Genomic DNA, 22,281 nt, shown 5'->3' with positions numbered 1-22,281 from the left:
ATAACACGTTCCAGGCATGATGTTAGGTACCAAACAGCAATAACAATAGCTACAATGAAACCTCTAATTTTCACTAATGAAAGCTGCAATTATTCTCCTATAATTCAATTTCTATGTATACTAATAAACTTTGCAAATCCAAAGTTATCTGATCTCCTTAATAAGTCAGGATTCAGCTACTGAAATTGTAAGCTGTTGGCCCAGGCTACAGTGCCTGTTTCTCCACAGAAAGGACAGGGTGGTAGGGTTCCAGCCAGAACACAAATGGCAACTTACCCACATGTACTTAAAACATGACACCAGTAGAAAAGACTTTAACAACTCTTATAACACAGTTTCTATGGAAGACTCCTTCAGTTTCAGTTCAATATTTCCAGGCTATATCTGCCCAGCTGCAGTCCTAGCAGCACGAATGTTATGTCTGCTTCATATCTTTCCCACCCGCCAGGCATTGGGAGTAGGAGAGAATGGTGAGTGTTTGCAATGGCAATAGAGGGAACTAAGTGGTCAAGAGGTAAAATGTGGGTAGCAGAAGGGAAGTTAACTGTTTTGCAACACAACCTGGAAGAGGAAGAAATAACGCCATAGCTGAGGTCCTGCATTGCTACTTGTCATTAGGGGCCAGGGAGCTGAGTTGCGGGCCAAGGGAGGAGGAAGTTAAGTCAAAGCACCCTGCAAATCTCCACTGGGCTCCAGAGAAGAGCTATCCAGAGGGCAGGAAACACTGATATTCCTTGTGTCTGCAAAGAGGATTGGAGGGATGCCTAGAGAACTGCATGGCATTTCCTCTCAGTTAGGCAGTGTGAAGTACGCTGTAAAAGATGACTCCAGACTTTCCACTTAACGTCTCAAAATTCCTGAGTCTTGAGAACTCTGAGAACACACTGGCAGGCGTGACCAGCTATGGGGGAATGGAACCTCCATTAGGTGCGAGGGTGAGGACTTGGCTTGGGCTTGAGGATGAGGAACGAAGGCTGGGGGCTCTGGAGGGGTGTGAGGAGCCTGGGTGCACCTGAAGTTTGCATAGGAATGCAGCTCTCCTCTTCTCAAAGTTGTTCACTCTTCCCTCATGCTTTCACCCTCAAGGTAGCCAAATCTCTCTGGGCAAGATAAGGAGGGGCAGTGATTGGGAATTGCGGGGAGAGGACGGCTGGGGAGTGGCAGCATGGAGTTTCTATCTGCTGCTGTTGTTACTTGGCTTTTGATGAAGACACCATGCAAGACCATGAGACAAGATGGGGGAAAAGGAAAGAAAGAGGCTTTGGAGTGGTAAAGAATCACAGCACATCAGGGTTTTTCTTCACTCCCCTGCCCTCTTAATTCCCAGTGGCTAATAGCCAGTGCTCAGGCAGGCTTGCTGGACTCTTCTGTGGTAGCCTGTTCTTCTGACCTGTTGCTGACTGGGACTTGCAAGGTAAGTAGCTTGTGATATGGGAAGGAGGTGAGAAGTAAAGACAGGGTCTCAGCAGACTTAGGCTGGGGTTGTTGGAGAATCTACACCTCTGAGTGATGAACAGACATGGGAGAAGGGTCCTGCAGGTGTGGCCTATGCAGAGACTGTCAGTGTCCCACCAGAATCCTCTTGCCCACCGGCAGCTTTGGTGGACAGTTGCCATATGTCAGCAGCACCTGTGTCCCTCTGCCTGAGAGCTGTCTCTGGCCATCAAAGTTTGCTTCGTTTGTCAAAGGGCAAGCTAGAAGTGTCAAGAGGTAATCTACCTGGGAGTAATTTGTAATAAAATGAATGGTGGAAACTGGTGGGCAAATATTCCAGTTTCTTCACTCTTCAGGGGGAGAGTGCTGAGGTGAACCACTCAGAGGCTCCTCTGTGAGGCTGAGCCCCAGTAGCCCATCGTATAAACTCGCAGATGAACATGGCCCGTTCAAGGCTGGATTCCTTCCTTCCCAGTTGCACTTCCCCACTTGCTCATGATGCTTTCTCGTATCACTTCTCAAAGTACCTGAACGCAAATCCTTGCCTCAGGGTCTGCTGATGGGGGAATGCAAATGAAGACAGGTCTCATCACCACTAAGAAATTTAAAGATGATTAATCATGTCTCCATACTGGTAAATTGCGTACCTCATCACGGCGTCATGCAGCAAGGTATACTTGGCTTTTAACTCTGCCATTCTGGTTCCAGGAAGTTTTCCCATAGCATATAACTAGCAAAGAGAACAAAAGGTCACTATTAATCACCAGCCTCTTTAGTCTCTTAAGCAGGCGATGGAATGGATATATGGATATCTTATAAAATCCTCCATTCAACATTAGAGGAGACACATGAGGCAATGTAGTGTACTGGAAACATGCCAAGTGTTTGGAGAAAATAGTGCTGGTTCTATTCTGCCCCCAGTACATTCTGTGTCCTCAGGCAAGTCTCTTCATCTCCCTAGGCTGTTATTTCTTTGTCTGGAAATTAAGAGAATTGAGTTAAATTCTTCTAATTCTAAAAAAAAATTCAAGGTTTAACAAATAATCTGAATAGTGTAGATTATAGGAAAGGCTATTTGTAAATTGAGAAAATGAATGGTTATTGAACAGCTATTAGAGTATGTGTTGCCCATCAGTTATTTCATTCTTAAAAATATTGTGAAATAAAGATTATCTTCTCCATTTGAAAATAAAGTTTAGAAAAATGATTTGTTCAAAATTGTAGAGCTGGTTGAGCTCCAAAAACCCACGATCACTCCCTTGTACCATGATGTCTTTGCCTCTGCTGTCAAAGAAGCATGGAAAGGTTTCCAATGCATAAAGAGGTACTATTTATTCCCATTTTATTTCTAGTTAAAATGACTTTTGATCTGTTCTCTGAGTTAGGTGATAATTAGTTAACGGACATCATAAAATATCGTCAAACACTAAAGTTTTACCATCCTAAAATCGTAATGCAATGAGCATTTGTATTAGGTTTGACTTCAACTGCTAGCGACAGTATCAAAATAGAACTAAAGAGAATATTTCTGTTTTTCAACCAGTTGTTCTTACGTTCATTTATTTATTTATTATGGAGTCTCACTCTGTTGCCCAGGTCGGAGTGCAATGGTGCAATCTTGGCTCACTGTAACCTCTGCCTCCTGGGTTTAAGCGATTCTCATACCTCAGCCTCCCGAGTAGCTGGGACCACAAGGGCGCACCACCATGCCCAGCTAATTTTTTGTATTTTTTTGTAGGGATGGGGGTTCACCATGTTAGCCAGGCTGGTCTTGAACTCCTGACCTCAGGTGATCCACCTGCCTTGGCCTCCCAAAGTGCTGAAATTACAGGCGTGAACCACTGCGCCTGGCCCTTACCTCTAAAGTATTTATTGAATCTATCCACTTTCCTCTCCCTTCCCCGATCTCACTGGCCCAAGTCTCATCATCTTTCAGTTGGACGATTACAAAACCTCCTAATTGCCCTTCTGCCAGGGAGATTTTTCAGGCAGATCTTTTTAAAAATCAGTCAAGGTTATGTTATGCTGGGTGCTCAAAACACTTCAAATGGAATAAAATTCAAGACCCTTGGTATTCAAGACCTTGAGGTCCTGCCTGACTCCAACACCCCCACAGCCTCCTTACACAACACCCTCTTCAGGCTTCCAGTGCTTCAGTGCTTCTGCCACACTGGCTGCCTTTGATTTCCACAAGTGTGTGAGTCTCTTTTTTTCTCCAGGGCCTCTGATTAGTCATTCCTCACTCCCTCCGCTTCACTCCAACTCTTTCTTCATGCCTCAGCTTAAATATCAGTTCATAAGAAGGCCTTCTCTGACTTCCAAATCTAAGGAAGATTACCACATGTACTTACTCCTACCCCTAAAGAACGCTGTGCTTCATAACATTACAATCTGCAAGAATAAATTTACTTACATTATTAAAAACATTTTTATACTTCCCCAGCTAGTATATAAGACCTATGAGGAAAGGGCCCAGATTACCTTGTCCTTCACTGTATCCTCAGCCAAAGTATTACTAGAATCCCAGGCACAGTATAGGTGCTAGGTAAATTGCTTATATTTGTTAGCAAATGAATGAATGAAGCTATCAAAATGCAAAAGTCTGAGTGTATACAGTGGGGTTTCATGGTCTTTCTACCCACATCAGGGTAGAAAAATGTTAAATACATTATGAAACCATCTCTTCTTTGTGAAAGTGTTGGGGATCTTTCCTGAGGGCCATATTAGCTGGTATCAGGCCTGGCTTCCAATCCCTACAGTCCTCATTTTTTTCTTTAATCTGTGGGTGAAACATGGTGAACAAGATCTTTAAGACCTTTGAGGATACTCTACCTATATCAAATATCTTAAAATCTATTCATATGCCACCTTAAATATAATTTATTTATAACTTTTTTTTTCCCCCAGAGATGGATTCTCACTCTGTTGCCCAGGCTGGAGTACGGTGGTGCAATCCCGGCTCACTGCAACCTCTGCCTCCCGGGTTCTGGCAATTCTCCTGCCTCAGCCTCCCAAGTAGGTGGGACTACAGGCGCATGCCACCACGCCCGGCTAATTTTTTGTATTTTAGTAGAGATGGGGTTTCACCATGTTGCCCAGGCTAGTCTCGAACTCCTGAGCTCAGGCAACCCACCCACCTTGGCCTCCCAAAGTGCTAGGATTACAGGTATGAGCCACTGCGCCCGGCCTATTTGTAACTTTTTAACTGTTGAATTGCTGTTGGTAAGTAGACTTAATGTCACATTTTACAGACATTTATTTTGGTTCTGCAGTATTTTTTAGCCAATATAGAATTTATTTCATGTTTCAAACATTTTCATTGGTTTCCCAAAGTGTACAGACCATAGTTACTATGCCTTTAAAATCTAAGAAGTTTAAAAAAATAAAAAAATAAAAAAGCCTTTACAAGTAGACACACTTAAAGGAGAAAAGTTGCTGGGAAAAGATTATGAAAAGGTAAATATGTGAGTGTGTGTTTGTATGTATATGTGTACAATGAAGACCAACTAGGGGCTAGTCTAGTAACTAGCTAATCACTCAGCTTCTGAAGGTAAACTACTGGGTAAAGTAATTGTGGATTCATATATTCAAAAAACAGATAGTATTTAGCTTTTTTCTTAAGCTGAAAAGACCATTACTTCCTACTTAATGCTCCCTGCATAATACAAACAGAAATGAATATAACATAGGCCCTGCCTTAAGGTAGGCCAAAGTTTGAAGAGATAGATACAAAAGAAATGACAGAATACTGAAACTACATTCTGTAGTTTTATTTTAAGTAAATGATTGTATCTGGCATTTTGCAATGTTTTAATATTGCAAGTTAAAGCAGGGGTTCCCAGCCCCTGGGCTTTAGGAACTGGGCTGCACAGCAGATGAGCAGTGGGTAAGTGAGCATTACCACCTGAGCTCTGCATCTGACAGATCAGTGGTGGCATTAGATTCTCACAGGAGCATAAACCCCATTGCGAAATGCGCATGTGAGGGATCTAGGTTGTGCACTCCTTATGAGAATGTAACGCCTGATGATCTGTGGTGGAACAGTTTCATCCCAAAAGCGTTCCTTCCACTCCATGGAAAAATTGTCTTCCAAGAAACTGATCCCTGGTGTCAAAAAAGTTGGGGACTGCTGATTTAAAGCAAATAAGTAAAATTATAAATTACAGACCAATCCAGGGGGTGGGTGGGACTTTCAAAATGGTGCAATGAAGAGCTTGATGAATTCTCTTCCTCAAAGAAACATTGATTTGGCCAGGTGCAGTGGCTTATGCCTGTAATCCCAGAACTTTGGGAGGCCGAGGCAGGCAGATTATCTGAGGTCAGGAGTTCGAGACCAGCCTGGTCAACATGATGAAACCCTATTTCTACTAAAAATACAAAAAATTAGCCAGGCGTGGTGGCACATGCCTGTACTACCAGCTACTCGGGAAGCTGAGGCAGGAGAATCGCTTGAACCACAGAGGCAGAGGTTGCAGTGAGCTGAGATCACTCCACTGCACTCCAGCCTGGGTGACAGCATGAGATTCTGTCTCAAAAAAAGAAAAGAAAAGAAAAGAAACACTGATTTAACTGGTCAAAATAATTTAAGACAACCATTTAAAATATCTGGAAATTGACCTAAGGGTATATAATAAATTGAGAAACACTTATTCAATAAAATCTACTGAAGCTCAGCAAGAAACTGCCATTTGAACCATGGGCTGCATCCATCCCTCTAGCTCCAGGTTTCAGAACTATTCTGGGCAGGCTTGCAGCCAGTGAGGTGCCCATGTACCCCACTTTCCTATTGCTGAAGATCAAGATCTATCCCAGATGAAGATCTAGGAAACGGTAGCACTCAGCACTCATCCTCCCCTTCTTCCCCATGGGCAGCTGTCGCTGTTTGGTAGTGCCAGTACTCACTCCCTAATGTCTTGCTCTACAGGCAGACCCTTCGCAGGGCAAACAAAACAGATCCGAGTTTCCCATATCCCCAGCTCCTGCTCAGTAACACAGAGGCTCTGACCAGGTTGGGGGCTGAGCAAGCTGTGAGGACTTGCAGCTCTGCAGCCCTGCCTTTGACTTTATTTGGAACAGAGTGTAGTATATTCATGTCCCAGAGCAATGTAAAAAATAATAGACATAGAAAAATAGATATCATAAGGGCTAACAGAGTAGGCCAATAGCTCTGTGATACTAACAGATGCAGACCAGCAGAAGTTTAACAGATAAATTGGGATGAGGGACAGTAAAAAAAATTCACACTTGATACTGGTGGTCCAGGAGACTGTGGAAAAGCCCATGGCTGTGGCCACCCAAGATCAACTAGAGAGGGTACTTCCAAGCTGTCAGTCCCTGAGTTAAAAGTGGCAGGTATATAAACTCCTTGAACTTCAAAAGTTGTTGCCAAGTCACACACAGACCCAATGGAAAAGGATGAAAACCTTACTGGCCCAGGGGGCTTAAGCGTGACCTCTGACCAATCAGTGACTGATCCAGGGCAACCCCTAGGAACTCAAGTTTAAAAACAAAAAAACAAGGGACAACTATCTAAGCAGAGACATCAGAGGCTGCCTACTGTGGGGGAAAAATATACTTCACAGTATTAGTCCAGCCAAGTCACTAAACAAATAAATAAATGAACAACAAGAACAAGAACAAAACAGCATCAATAAGCCTGGGAAGGATCAGAATCCAGAGTTGTTACAATATATGACCTAAAATGTCCAATTTTCAATGAAAAATTGTGAGACATGCAAGGAAACAAGAAAGTGTGACCCCCATCCCACATAGTGAGATCCCCAGCCCTTTTTTACACAGGAAAAAAAACAAAAAAAACAAAAAACAGGCAGAAACTTTCTTGGGGAGGATGCAGATGTTAGATTTAACAAAGACTTCAAAGAAGATATTATAAATATGTTTGAAGAATGAAGGAAACCATGTTTAGAAAATTAAAGGAGAGTATGATGACAATGCATCAAATAGAGATTGTCAATAAGAAGAAATTTTTAAGGAGCTACACTGAAATTCCTAAGTAGAAAATCATAATCACTGGAGGAATTCAACAGTAGATTTGAGCAAGCAGAAGAATCAGTAAACGTGTAGATAAGTAGAGAAGGCAGACGTGCCCACTTATTCATGTGGGATGTGCTTCAAGACCCCAAAAGGATCCCTGAATGGATAGTACCTAACCAGTATATGCTAGGCACAAATTTATTTTCCCTTCTTCACAATTCACAGATAAGATGTATTCTTACTGTAGATCTTAGCAACCTCAGCAAACTTTTTTTTTTTCTTTCCTTACTAAGTTGAGAACTTTCACTTTTTCACTTAAAGAAAGCACTTTATGGCTTCTCTTTGGCATATCCAAATTGCCACTAACACTGTTCTTGTGCTTTTGGGCCATTATTAAGTAAAATAAGGGTTACTTGACACAAGCACAGCAATCCTGCAACAGTGGACCTGATAACTAAGACAGCCACTAAGTGACCAATGGGTGGGTAGTATACATAGTGTGTACATGCTGGACAAAGGGATGACTCACATTCCAGGTGGGATGGAGTGAGACCATGAGATATTTTATCACACTACTCAGAAGAGCATGCAATTAAAACTTATGAATTGTTTACTTCTGGAATTTTCCACTTAATATTTTTGGACCATAGTTGACCACGGATACCCGAAATGGCAGAACATAAAATTGCAGATGGGGTGGTGGGGACTACTGTATATAATTTGAAGAACAGAGAGAAAAAGTATGAAGACACACGAACAGATTGTCACAGAAATGGAGGACATTAAGTCCACTAAATTACATGTAATGGGAGAACCAGAGAAAAAAAGAACAGAAAAAATACTTGAAGAAATAAAAACTTTGCAAATGGGATAAAAACATATTCAAGAGCTCAAAGAATCCCTGGTAGAATCAACAAAAAGATATTCACAGGGGGGCACCCAACATGGCCGAATAGGAATAGCTCCAGCCTCCAGCTCCTAGTGTGAGCGACACAGAAGATGGGTGATTTCTGCATTTTCAACTGAGGTACCAGGTTCATCTCACTGGGGCGTGTTGGACAGTCAGTACTGGTCAGTGGGTGCAGCCCAACCAGTGAGAGCTGAAGCAGAGCTGGGAAGCACAAGGGGGAAGGGAATTCCTTTTGCTAGCCAAGGGAAACTGAGACACACAACACCTGGAAAATCAGGTAACTCCCACCCTAATACTGCACTTTACCAAGGGTCTTAGCAAATGGCACACCAGGAAATTACATCCCACACCTGGCCCAGAGGGTCTCACACCCACAAGCCTCCCTCATTGCTAGCACAGCAGTCTGAGATCTAACTGCAAGGCAGCAGCAAGGCTGGGGGAGGGGCGCCCACCATTGTGGAGGCTTAAGTAGGTAAAAAAAGCCACCAGGAAGCTCAAATTGGGTGGAGCCCACCACAGCTCAAGGAGGCCTGCCTGCCTCTGTGGACTCCAACTCTGGGGACAGGGCATAGCTAAAGAAAAAGCAGCAGAAACCTCTGCAGATGTAAATGTCCCTGTCTGACAGCTTTGAAGAGAGCAGTGGTTCTCCCAGCACAGAGGGTTGAGACCTGAGAATGGACAGACTGCCTGCTGAAGTGGATCACTGATACCTGAGTAGACTAACTGGGAGACATGCCCCACTGGGTGCAGACCGACACCTCACACCTCACATGGCTGGGTACACCCCCTGAGATGAAGCTTCCAGAGCAAGAATCAGACAGAAACACTCGCTGTTCAGCAATATTCTATCTTCTGCAGCCTCCGCTGCTGATACCCAGGCAAACAGGGTCTGGAGTGGACCTCCAGCAAACTCCAACAGACCTACAGCTGAGGGTCCTGACTGTTAGAAGGAAAACTAACAAACAGAAAGGACACCCACACCAAAACCCCTTCAGTATATCACCATCATCAAAGACCAAAGGCAGATAAAACCACAAAGATGGGGAAAAAGTAGTGCAAAAAAGCTGGAAATTCAAAAAATCAGAGCGCACCTCCCCCTCCAAAGGAATGCAGCTCATCGCCAGCAATGGAACAAAGCTGGATGGAGAATGACTTTGACAAGTTGAGAGAAGAAGGCTTCAGTCAATCAAATTTCTCAGAGCTAAAGGAGGAACTACGTACCCAGCGCAAAGAAACTAAAAACCTTGAAAAAACAATGGATGAATGGATAACTAGAATAATCAATGCAGAGAAGACCATAAAAGAACTGATAGAGATGAAAACCATGACACGAAAACTACGTGACAAATGCACAAGCTTCAGTAACTGACTTGATCAACTGGAAGAAAGAGTATCAGTGACTGAAGATCAAAATGAATGAAAATGAAGTGGAGAACAGAGAAAAAGAGTAAAAAATAAATGAACAAAGCCCAAGAACTATGGGACTATGTGAAAAGACCAAATCTACATCTGATTGGTGTGCCTCAAAGTGACGGGGAAAATGGAACCAAGTTGGAAAAACACTGTGCAGGATATCATCCAGGAGAACTTCCCAACCTATAGTAAGGCAGGCCAACATTCAAATTCAGGAAATACAGAGAATGCCACTCAAGTATGTTCCTTGAAAAGAGCAACTCCAAGACACATAATTGTCAGATTCACCAAAGTTTAAATGAAGGAAAATGTTAAAGGCAGCCAGAGAGAAAGGTCGGGTTGGCACAAAGGGAAGCCCTCCATCAGACTAATAACAGAAGATCTCTCGCAGAAACTCACAAGCCAGAAGAAAGTGGGGCCACATTCAGCATTCTTAAAGGAAAGAATTTTCAACCCGAATTTCATATCCAGCCAAACTAAGTTTCTTCATAAGTGAAGGAGAGAAATAAAATCCTTTACAGACAAGCAAATGCTGAGATTTTGTCACCACCAGGCCTGTTCCCAAGCAAGAGATCCTGAAGGAAGCACTAAACATGGAAAAGGAACAACAGGTACCAGCCATTGCAAAACATACCAAAAATGTAGAAGTCCACATGCTAGGAAGAAACCAAGATCAACTAACGAGCAAAATAACCTGAAGCACATCATCATAATGACAGGATCAAGTTCACACATAACAATATTAACTTTAAATGTAAATGGGACTAAATGGTCCAATTAAAGACACAGACTGGTAAATTGATAAAGAGTCAAGACCCATCAGTGTGCTGTATTCAGGAGACCCATCTCACATGCAAAGACACACATAGGCTCAAAATAAAGGGATGGAGGAACATCTACCAAGCAAATGGAAAACAAAAAAAAAAAAAAGCAGGGCTGCAATCCTAGTCTATATAAAACAGACTTTAAACTATCAGCAAAGATCAAAGAGACAAAGAAGGCCATTACATAATGGTAAACAGATCAATTCATCAGGAAGAGTTGCCCTAAATATATAAAACACAGGAGCACCCAGATTCATAAAGCAAGTCCTTAAAGACTTACAGCAGACTTAGACTCATACAATAATAATAGGAGACTTAACACCCCACTGTCAACATTTGACAGATCAATGAGACAGAAAGTTAACAAGGATATCTAGGAATTGAACTCAATTCTGCACCAAGCAGACCTAATAGACATCTACAGAACTCTCCACCCCAAATCAACAGAATATACATTCTTCTCAGCACCACATCGCACTTATTCTAAAATTGACCACAGAATTGGAAGTAAAGTACTCCTCAGCAAATGTAAAAGAACAAAAATCACAACAAACTGCCTCTCAGACCACAGTGCAATCAAATTAGAACTCAAGATTAAGAAACTCACTCAAAACCGCACAACTACATGGAAACTGAACAACTTGCTCCTGAATGACTACTGGGAAAATAACGAAATGAAGGCAGAAATAAACATGTTCTTTGAAACCAATGAGAACAAAGATACAACATACCAGAATCTCTGGGACACATTTAAAGCAGTGTGTAGAGGGAAATTTATAGCACTAAATGCCCACAAGAGAAAGCAGAAAAGATCTAAAATCGATACCCTAACATCACAATTAAAAGAACTAGAGAAGCAGGAGCAAACACATTCCAAAGCTAGCAGAAGGCAAGAAAAAACTAAGATCAGAGCAGAACTGAAAGAGATAGAGAAACAAAAAACCCTTCAAAAAAATCAATGAATCCAGGAGTTGGTTTTTTGAAAAGATCAACAAAATTGATAAACCGCTAGCAAGACTAATAAAGAAGAAAAGAGAGAAGAATCAAAGAGATGCAATAAAAAATGATAAAGGGGATATCACCACCAACCCCACAGAAATACAAACTACCATCAGAGAATACTATAAACACCTCTATGCAAATAAACTAGAAATCCTAGAAGAAATGGATAATTTCCTGGACACTTACACTCTCCCAAGACTAAACCAGGAAGAAGTTGAATCCCTGAATAGACCAATAGCAGGCTCTGAAATTGAGGCAATAATTAATAGCCTATCAAACAAAAAAAGTTCAGGACCAGACAGATTCACAGCCAAATTCTACCAGAGGTACAAGAAGGAGCTGGTACCATTCCTTCTGAAACTATTCCAATCAATAGAAAAAGAGGGAATCCTCCCTAACTCATTTTATGAGGCCAGCATCATCCTGATACCAAAACCTGGCAGAGACACAACAAAAAAAGAGAATTTAGGACCAATATCCCTGATGAACATCGATGCAAAAATCCTCAATAAAATACTGGCAAACCAAATCCAGGAGCACATCAAAAAGCTTATGCATCATGATCAAGTGGGCTTCATCCCTGGGGTGCAAGGCTGGTTGAACATACGCAAATCAATAAACATAATCCAGCCTATCAACAGAACCAAAGACAAAAACCACGTAATTACCTCAATAGATGCAGAAAAGGCCTTTGACAAAATTCAACAGCCCTTCATGCTAAAAACTCTCAATAAATTTGGTATTCATGGAACATCTCAAAATAATAAGAGCTATTTATGACAAACCCACAGCCAATATCATACTGAATGGGCAAAAACTGGAAGTATTCCCTTTGAAAACAGGCACAAGACGGGGATGCCCTCTCTCACCACTCCTATTCAACAAGTGTTGGAAGTTCTGGCTAGGGCAATCAGGCAAGAGAAAGAAATAAAGGGTATACAGTTAGGAAAAGAAGAAATCAAATTGTCCCTGTTTGCAGATGACATGATTGTATATTCAGAAAACCCCATTGTCTCAGCCCAAAATCTCCTTAAGCTGATAAGCAACTTCAGCAAAGTCTCAGGATACAAAATCAATGTGCAAAAATCACAAGCATTCTTATACACCAATAACAGACAAACAGAGAGCCAAATCATGAATGAACTCCCATTCACAATAGCTTCAAAGAGAACAAAATACATAGGAATCCAACTTACAAGGGATGTAAAGGATCTCTTCAAGGAGAACTACAAACCACTGCTCAGTGAAATAAAAAGAGGACACAAACAAATAGAAGAACATACTCATGCCTGTATGGATAGGAAGAATCACAGGAAATGGCCATACTGCCCAAGGATGAGATTTAATGTGCCATCCCCATTAAGCTACCAAAGGCTTTCTTCATAGAATTTGAAAAACTGCTTTAAAGTTCATATGGAACCCAAAAAGACCCCACATTGCCAAGAAAACTTAAGCAAAAGAACAAAGCTGAGGCATCACGCCCTGACTTCAAACTATACTACAAGGCTACAGTAACTAAAACAGCATGGCAATTGGTACCAAAACAGAGATATAGACCAATGGAACAGAACAGAGCCCCTCAGTAAGAATACTCACACATCTACAACCATTTGCTCTTTGACAAACCTGACAAAAACAAGAAATGGGGAAAGGATTCCCTATTTAATAAGCTGTGCTGGGAAAACTGGCTAGCCATATGTAGAAAGCCTAAACTGATCCTTTTCTCATTCTTTATAATGAAAATTAATTCAAGATGGATTAGAGACTAAAATGTTAGACCTAAAACCATAAAACCCTAGAAGAAAACCTAGGTAATACCTATCCAGGACATAGGTATGGGCAAGGACTTCATGTCTAAAACACCAAAAGCAATGGCAACAAAGCCAAAATTGACAAATGGGGATCTCATTAAACTAAAGAGCTTCTGCACAGCAAAAGAAACTACCATCAGAGGAACAGGCAACCCACAGAATGGGAGAAAATTTCAATCTACTCATCTGACAAAGGGCTAATATCCAGAACCTACAAAGAACTCAAAACAAATTTATGAAAACAAACAACCCCATCAAAAAGTTGGCAAAGGGTATGAACAGACACTTCTCAAAAGAAGACATTTATACAGCCAACAGACACATGAAAAAATGCTCATCATTGCTTGCCATCAGAGACATGCAAACCAAAATCACAATGAGATATCATCTCACACCAGTTACAATAGCAATCATTAAAAAATCAGGAAACAACAGGTGCTGGAGAAGATGTGGAGAAATAGGAATACTTTTACACTGCTGGTGGGCCTGTCAACTAGTTCAACCATTGTGGAAAACAGTGTGGTGATTCCTCAAGGATCTAGAACTAGAAATACCATTTGACCCAGCCATCCCATTACTGGGTATATACTCAAAGGATTATAAACCATGCTGCTATAAAGACACATGCACACGTATGTTTATTGCGGCACTATTCACAATAGCAAAGACTTGGCATCGACCCAAATGTCCATCAGTGACAGACTGAATTAAGAAAATGTGGCACACATACACCATGGAATACTATGCACCCATAAAAAAGGATGAGTTCATGTCCTTTGTAGGGACATGGATGCAGCTGGAAACCATCATTCTCAGTAAACTATCGCAAGAACAGAAAACCAAACACTGCATGTTCTCACTCATAGATGGGAATTGAACAATGAGATCACTTGGACACGGTAAGGGGAACACCACACACCGGGGCCTGTTGTGTGGAGCAGGGAGTGGGGAGGGATAGCACTAGGAGATATACCTAATGTAAATGACGAGTTAATGGGCACAGCACACCAACATGGCACATATATACATATGTAACAAACCTGCACGTTGTGCACACGTACCCTAGAACTTAAAGTATAATAATAATAAAAAAAAAGATATTCACATTTGGATACATCACAGACTGCTGAAAGCTAAAGATAAAGATAAATCTCTAAAGTGGCAAAAAACCAAAAACAAACAAAAAAACCCCCAGCTTATTATGTACAAGGGAATCACAGTAAGAGTGACTTGTCATCTAAAATAATGGAGGGCAGAAGGCAGTGACTTGACACATTCAAAGTGAACACACACACACACACACACACACACACACCTGTCAACCAAGAATCCTATATCCATCAAAAACATCTTTCAAAAAGGAAGGGAAAATAAAGACATTCCAATATAAACCAAAATAGAGAAAATCATTGCTGGCACACCTGCCTTATAAGAAATAATAAAGTCAGTTCTTCATGCTGGAAAGAAGGGACAATAACTCAAATCCACGTGAAAAAACAAAGTGTACTCCGCTGGAAAACATGCTCTATGTAAAAGCTTGACATGAACGCGAGAAGAAAGCATCCTTCATAATAGTAAAAAAAAGAAAAAACCTTCATGTCCATCAATTGACAAATGGACAAACAAAATATATATCCATAGGATGGAATATCCAGCCATAAAAAGGAATGGAGTCTTCACGCCTACTATAACATGGGTGAACTTTGAAATCTATATGCTAAGTGAAAGAGGCCAGATACCAAAGGCCACATATTGTGTTATTCATTTATATGAAATATCCAGAGTGGGCAGACCTTTGGAGACAGAAAGTCGATTTAGTGGTTTCCTACACGTAAGGCAACTGGTGGGAAGGGAATGACTTTTAATGGGCACAAGGTTTCTTTGGTGTCGGGATGCATAATTAGGCCATGATTATAACACTCTGTGTAGACACTAAAGGCCATTAAAAACACTTTAAAAGAGTGAATTTTATGGTAGAACTCAAGAAAACTTAATTTTAATGTAAATTATATTAGAAATCAATTTTCTGTGTAAAAGAGATACAACTGTAAAATCAAATTAGTGAAAACACTACAAAGTTAAAATTAAATTGCAAATACAAAGGATGAACTCATGCTTAAAATTTTTTTTCCTAGCTTTGTCCATTAAATAGCCTAGACTGCACACCTACAACTATCTGATCTTTGACCAACCTGACAAAAACAAGCAACAGGGAAAGGACTACCTATATTCAATAAATGGTGCTGGGATAACCGGATAACCATATGCAGAAGATTGAAACTGGACCCCTTCCTTACACCATACATAAAAATTAACTCAAGATGGATTAAAGACTTAAATGTAAAACCTACAACTATAATAACCCTGGAAGACAGCCTAGGCAATACCATTCAGGACACAGACATAGGCAAAGATTTAATGATGAGGACACCAAAAGCAATTGCAACAAAAACAAAAATTGGCAAACGGGATCTAATTAAACTAAAGAGTTTCTGCACAGCAAAAGAAACTATCAACAGAGTAAACAACCTACAGGATGGGAAACATTTTTGTAAACTATATATCCAACAAAGGCCTAATATCCAGCATCTATGAGGAATGTAAATTTATAAGAAAAAGCCAAACAACCCTACTAAAAAGTGAGCAAAGGACATGAACACTTTTCAAAAGAAGACATACATGTGGCCAATGCCAACAATTTTATGAAAAAAAGCTCAACATCACTGACCATTAGAGAAATGCAAATCAAAACCACACTGAGACACCATCTCACACCAGTCAGAATGGCTACTATCAGTTGGCAGAGGGAGAGCTTTAGGAAAAATAGCTAATGTATGCTGGGCTTAACACCTAGGTGATGGGTTGACAGGTGCAGCAAACCACCATGGCACACATTTACCTATGTAACAAACCTGCACATCCTGCACATGTGCCCCAGAACTAAAAATAAAATTTTTTTAAAAAGCCAAAAAATAACAGATGTTGGTGAGGTTGTGGAGAAAAAGGAACGCTTATACACTGTTGGTGGGAATGTAAATATTTCAGCCATTGTGGAAGACAGTAGCGATTCCTCAAATATCTAAAGACAGAAATACCATTCAATCCAGCAACCCCATTAATGGGTATATACCCAAAGGAATATAAATTATTCTATTATAAAGAGACATCCATGCATATGTTCATTGCAGCACTATTCACAATAGCAAAGACATGGAATCAACCTAAATGGCCATCAATGATAGACTGGATGAAGAAAATGTGGTACATATACACCATGGAATACTATGCAGCCATAAAAAAGAATGAGATCATGTCCTTTGCAGGGACATGGATGGAACTGGAGGCCATTATCCTTAGCAAACTAACACAGGGACAGAAAACCAAATACTGCATGTTCTCACTTATAAGTCGGAGCTAAATGATGAAAACACATGGACACATAGAGGGAAACAACACACACTGGGGCCTGTCACAGGGTGGACGGGAGGAGAAGGGAGAGGATCAAGAAAAACTAATAGGTACTAGGCTTAATACTTGGGTGATGAAATAATCTGTACAACAAACCCCCATGACACAAGTTTACCTATGTAACAAACCTGCACTTGTACCACTAAACTTAAAGGTTAAAAAATATATAATGGTCTAGAAACAATGCCACATTAACAACGAGTACCCCGCTAATACGTTTTGGTCTTTAATCTTATTTCCCACTAAAAGCAAGCAGCAAGGGTTAGAAATGGTTGATTACAGGTCTGGTATAGGGAAGACACAAAGTGAAGCTGAGACACCTTGTTAAGCCAGAAAGCAAGAACCATCCATAGAAGATGATCTTATTTTACATATGAGTATGTAAATATAGAGAGATCCAGAAGGATAAGAACTAAGATGTTAAAATGATATGCTCTGGGTAGTAAGAATGTGCTGCTTTTATGTTTTTATTTTTGCCTGCCTGTGTTTTCTAATTTTTCCAATATGTATTACTTTTAATAGCAAAAGGCTATTAAAAATGTGCTTGCAGACTATTGCTGTAAACAAGAGGGAATTAGAACAGAATTTTAAGCTAGAGAGTACTGTGATCAGGTCCTAGTGGCAGATAAAGCCAGATTCTAGCTCTGACTCAGTTAATGCTCAACTGTATTTTCCCTAAGTTGAGTCCCATATTTAACAGCAATGGTTTGAAGCCTAATTGTAGGTGGGCCAAGGATGCATGTTGGCTAGTTTTAGGGGCACAGAAAAGCAGGAAAACTACAGAGGTTTCTTTTCCTGTTTTCTGTCTCTATCATTCTGCTGACCTTTGGTGCCTTACGAACCAGAAAAAAGAAAGCTGACAGGGTACAACACATGATATGTCCTTGCAGTTTCTACATAAATTGGAGAAGGTCAAGTCATAGATGTTCAGAATGTTAGGTGATAAACTTTGTTATATTGGTCTCCTCTAAAAAAACAAGTATCTCTTAAAAAGACTAAAGTGTGGAGAATAGATTTTAGCCACCTTAAACATAAAAAATCATTATCTAGATGTCAACATCCATCAAAAAGAGACTTTTCTGTGAAATTATGAACTTTTTAAGCAGGTCGATCCCTGGTTAGAAACTTCACACTAAGTTTTAGCGGATAAAAATGCTTCACTCATAAACAGTATCAGACATGGAAAATGGTTGCATTTTCACATTGCATGATACAAATGGGTACAGAACTCAAGTTTGTCATGTTTCAAAAATGCAGAATCTAAGAAATATAGCACAAAGGTCAATCTTAAATTGTCAAAGAGTATACACAATGAAAGGTTAGCTATAATGTCATAAGTTCACAAATATGATTTCACAATAGATTCTGTGTTACTGAATTGCCCTGCTGGCAATTATGCGACTAGAAGGAAACATTTACTCTAGAGATAAAGTTTAAAAAGAGTTCATGATTCACGGATGACATGTAATAATATGGAAAAAATTTCAAAAATTGAAATTCTAGGACATTCCAAGGAAAGTAATAGCTCAGTAAGAGCTTTTACCAAGTGAGTTTATCTGGAAGGGGGTCAGCATGAGGAAACAATTAGGTGTTTGCGTGGGTGTGTGCAGGGAACCTGGATTTGTCCAAGGTGGTCATAGCTATTTGCCTACCCTGTTCTTGTGACTTTGACATTATCTAGTGGGTTGGCTTCATTCTGGGGAATGGCTGGCATGCTTTGGAAGGTAATATAAATGCAAAAGTATAAATGGTTACCACTCTCATCTCCCTTTCGCCTGCTCCCCTCTCACCGCTGGAAATAAACAACATAGCCATTTGAAGTTGTTTCCAAATGCAACTGAGCTCTCAGCACTGCTTCCTTTGACTTTTCCCATAGGTTGTTATCTCAAGCTTTAGCTTTCTCACACGTCTAACTCGTTCACAGAAAATATTAGGCCACATATTCCTTTCCTTCTCCACCTGTGCTTTCAAATATATGCTCTCCTACCTTTTCCTAGGCATTGAGTCATCAGTGATAGTTTTTTTGAGACGAAGTTTCGCTCTTGTTGGCTAGGCCGGAGCGCAAGGGCGCAATCTCAGCTCACTGCAACCTCCACCTCCCGGGTTCAAGCAATTCTCCTGCCTCAGCCTTCCCGAGTAGCTGGGATTACAGGTGCCCGCCACCACGCCCAGCTAATTTTTGTATATTAACAGAGACGGGGTTTCACCATGCTGAACAGGCTGGTCTTGAGCTTCTGACTTCAGGTGATCCACCCACCTTGGCCTCCCAAAGTATTGGGATTACAGGTATAAGCCACTGCACCCGGCCCTACTTTTTCTTTACTGGCTAGCATAGTCTAGTAGTCAAGTACATCACAAGTCAAGTGGATCTTATTTTGAATTATAGCTCTGCAAGGTTTTTTTTTTTTTTTTTTTTTTTTTTGGGCAAGACCTTGCTCTGTTGCCCAGGCTGGGGTACAGTGGTGTAATCATAACTCACTGCAGCCTCGAACTCCTGTGGCTCAAGCGATACTCCTGCCTCAGCCTCCCAAGTAGTTAGGACTACAAGTGTGCATCACCATGCCCCGCTAGGTTTTCTTAAAATGTTTTGTAGAGATGGAGTCTTGCTATGTCGCCCAGGCTGATCTCGAACTTCTGGTCTCAGGTAATCCTTCTGCTTTGGTCTCCCCAAAAGTGATGGGATTACAGGTGTGAGCCACCATGCCTGGCCAGCTTTGCTGTTTTTTTAAATTATGCAACTTGAAGTGATATTTAACTAGTCCTTGCCTCGGTTTCTTCAGTTGTAAGAGACACAAAAAATGAATCAATGTACACATGTAGTTTAGTATCTTAGTGCACAAATAAAGTCTTAATCAGTGTTAGCTAGTTTATTATAATCATTATCTTAAACCTATAAATTTGCTCATCTCTCTCATTTCAAAAACCAACAAGACAAAATCCACCTCGGGCCTTGTGCTCCCATTTAATTACCTTCTTTCTCTCCTTGACTTTTCACTTCAATTCTTCTCAAAAGAGTAGTCTCTGCTCTGTCCCTTCATTCCCTCCCCTTTCATCACTTACCAACCTGTAGTAACCAGACTCCCAGTACACTATCAAATTAGTAAACTGACTGAGGACTTCCTCACTTGTCCTCCTTGCGTCTGTCCTGTATGCTGCCAGCAGACTGCTCCATCGAAACACAATTCTCACCTTGCTTCAGACCCTTCAAAGGATCTTACCACCTTCAGAATTAAGTCTAGGCTCCTTAACATGGTGTACAAAGGTCTTCATTATCTGGTAGCTGCCGCCTTCTTCAAACCTGTCTCCTCCCTCTCTTTATCTCCTATGATGATTTCAGTTCTGTAATAGCAACTACAGTTCCTATGGTAGGTAGAACAATCCCCCGCATTCCCCAGGATGTGCATGTCCTAATCCACGGAACCTGTGGATGGCTCTCTTTACATGACAAAAGAGACTTTGCAAATTTGATTAAGAATGGCCCCTTGAGATGGGGAGATTATTGTGGATTAACCAGGTGAGCCCAATCCAATCACGTGAGTACTTCAAAGCAGAGAATCATTCCTGGCTGGATTTCAGACATGAAATGAAAGGAGGAGGAGGAAAGATCTGAAATATGAGAAGGACTTGACCCACTGTTGCTGACTATGAAGGAAGGTGGTCATGAGTCAAGGAACATAGGTGGCTTCCAGAAGCTGGAAAAGGCAAGGAACTAAATGCTTCCCTGGAGCCTTCAGAAATGAATGTAGCCATGGTTATACCTTGATTTTAGCCAACTGAGGCTCAGGTTGGACTTCTGATCTACAGAATTATTAGATGATAAATTTGTGTTTAAGCCACTAAGTTTGTGGTAATTTGTTATGGCAGCACAGAAAACTAATACAATTCCTAAACAACACCACATTTTGTTTTGCTTGTTTGTTTTTTTTAATTATACTTTAAGTTCTAGGGTACATGTGCACAGCATGCAGGTTTGTTACATATGTATACATGTGCCATGTTGATGTGATGCACCCATTAACTGGTCATTTACATTAGGTATATCTCCTAATGCTATCCCTCCCCCCTTCCCCACCCATGACAGGCCCCAGTGTGTGATGTTCCCTTCCTGTGTCCAAGTGTTCTCATCATTCAATTCCCACCTATGAGTGTGAACATGTGGTGTTTGGTTTTCTGTTCTTGTGATAGTTTGCTGAGAATGATGATTTCCAGCTGCATCCATGTCCCTACAAAGGACATGAACTCATCCTTTTTTATGGCTGCATAGTATTCCATGGTGTATATGTGCCACATTTTCATCCAGTTCATCATTGATGGGCATTTGGGTTGATTCCAAGTCTCTTTGCTATTGCGAAGCTGCGCCACAATAAAACATACGTGGTGCATGTGTCTTTATAGCAGCATGATTTATAATCCTTGAGAATATACCTGAGTAATGGATGGCTGGGTCAAATGGTATCAGTTCTAGATCCTTGAGGAATCGCCACACTGTTTTCCTGCTACTAATGGTTGAAGCGAAGTTGACAGTCCCACCTCAATGGTGTAAAGTTTCACAGCCTGTTGCTGGTCTATTCAGGGATTCAATCCTTTCCTGGTTTAGTCTTGGGACAGTGTATGTGTCCAGGAATTTATTCATTTTTTCTAGGTTTTCTAGTTTATTTGTGTAGAGGTGTTTATAGTATTCTATGATGATAGTTTTACTTCTGTGGATCAGTGGTGATATCCCCTTTATCATTTTTTATTGTGATCTCCTTGATTCTTCTCTTTTCTTTCTTATTAGTCTTGCTAGTAATATTCATCAATTTTGTGCTGATGTCTTTTCTAAAACCAGCTCCTGGATTCACTGATTTTTTGAGGGTTTTTCTGTCTCTATCTCCTTCAGTTCTTGCTCTTAAGATTTCTTGCCTTCCCGCTTAGCTCTTTGAATGTGTTTGCTCTTGCTTCTGTAGTTCTTTGTGATGTTAGGTGTCAATTCTAGATCTCTTTTCCTGCTTCTCTTGTGGGCATTTAGCTATAAATTTCACTCTACACACTGCTTTAAATGTGTCCCAGAGATTCTGGTATGTTATATCTTTTGTTCTCATTGGTTTCAAAGAACATCTTTATTTCCTGCCTTCATTTCATATGTACCCAGTGCAGTCATTCAGGAGCAGGTGGTTGTTCAGTTTCCATGTAGTTGAGTTGTTTTGAGTGGGTCTCTAATTCTGAGTTCTAGTTTGGATTGCACTGTGGTCTGAGAGACAGTTTGTTATAATTGCTCTTACATTTGCTGAGGAGTGATTTTACTTCCAACTGTGTGTGGTCAGTTTTGGAATATGTGTGATGTGGTGCTGAGAAGAATGTGTATTCTGTTGATTTGGGGTGGAGAGTTCTATTGGTGTCTATTAGGTCTGCTTGGTGCAGAGATGAGTTCAAGTCCTGGATATCC

The 22,281-nt window shown here is 40.8% G+C and overlaps 1 protein-coding gene across 4 annotated transcripts in view; it reads right to left on the bottom strand.

Moving 5' to 3' along the window:
* Window positions 1-22,281, bottom strand: part of CCDC146 (coiled-coil domain containing 146) — a 177,136-nt gene that overhangs the window by 55,732 nt on the left and 99,123 nt on the right. For 3 of the 4 annotated variants that reach the window (XM_003896411.5, XM_009203572.4, XM_009203573.4), the window contains one exon: window positions 2,082-2,164. In XM_003896411.5, coding sequence (XP_003896460.2) covers window positions 2,082-2,164 — 83 coding nt within the window. Of the gene's footprint in view, window positions 1-276; window positions 296-2,081; window positions 2,165-22,281 lie in introns of those variants that run through there. The other variant, XM_031665948.1, reaches the window with a different exon arrangement.

The sequence above is a fragment of the Papio anubis genome, chromosome 4 (genome assembly GCF_008728515.1).
Source record: "Papio anubis isolate 15944 chromosome 4, Panubis1.0, whole genome shotgun sequence".
Lineage (NCBI taxonomy): Eukaryota > Metazoa > Chordata > Mammalia > Primates > Cercopithecidae > Papio > Papio anubis.
Note: the sequence above shows the minus strand (reverse complement) of the source record. Positions and strands in the feature narration are given on the sequence as shown.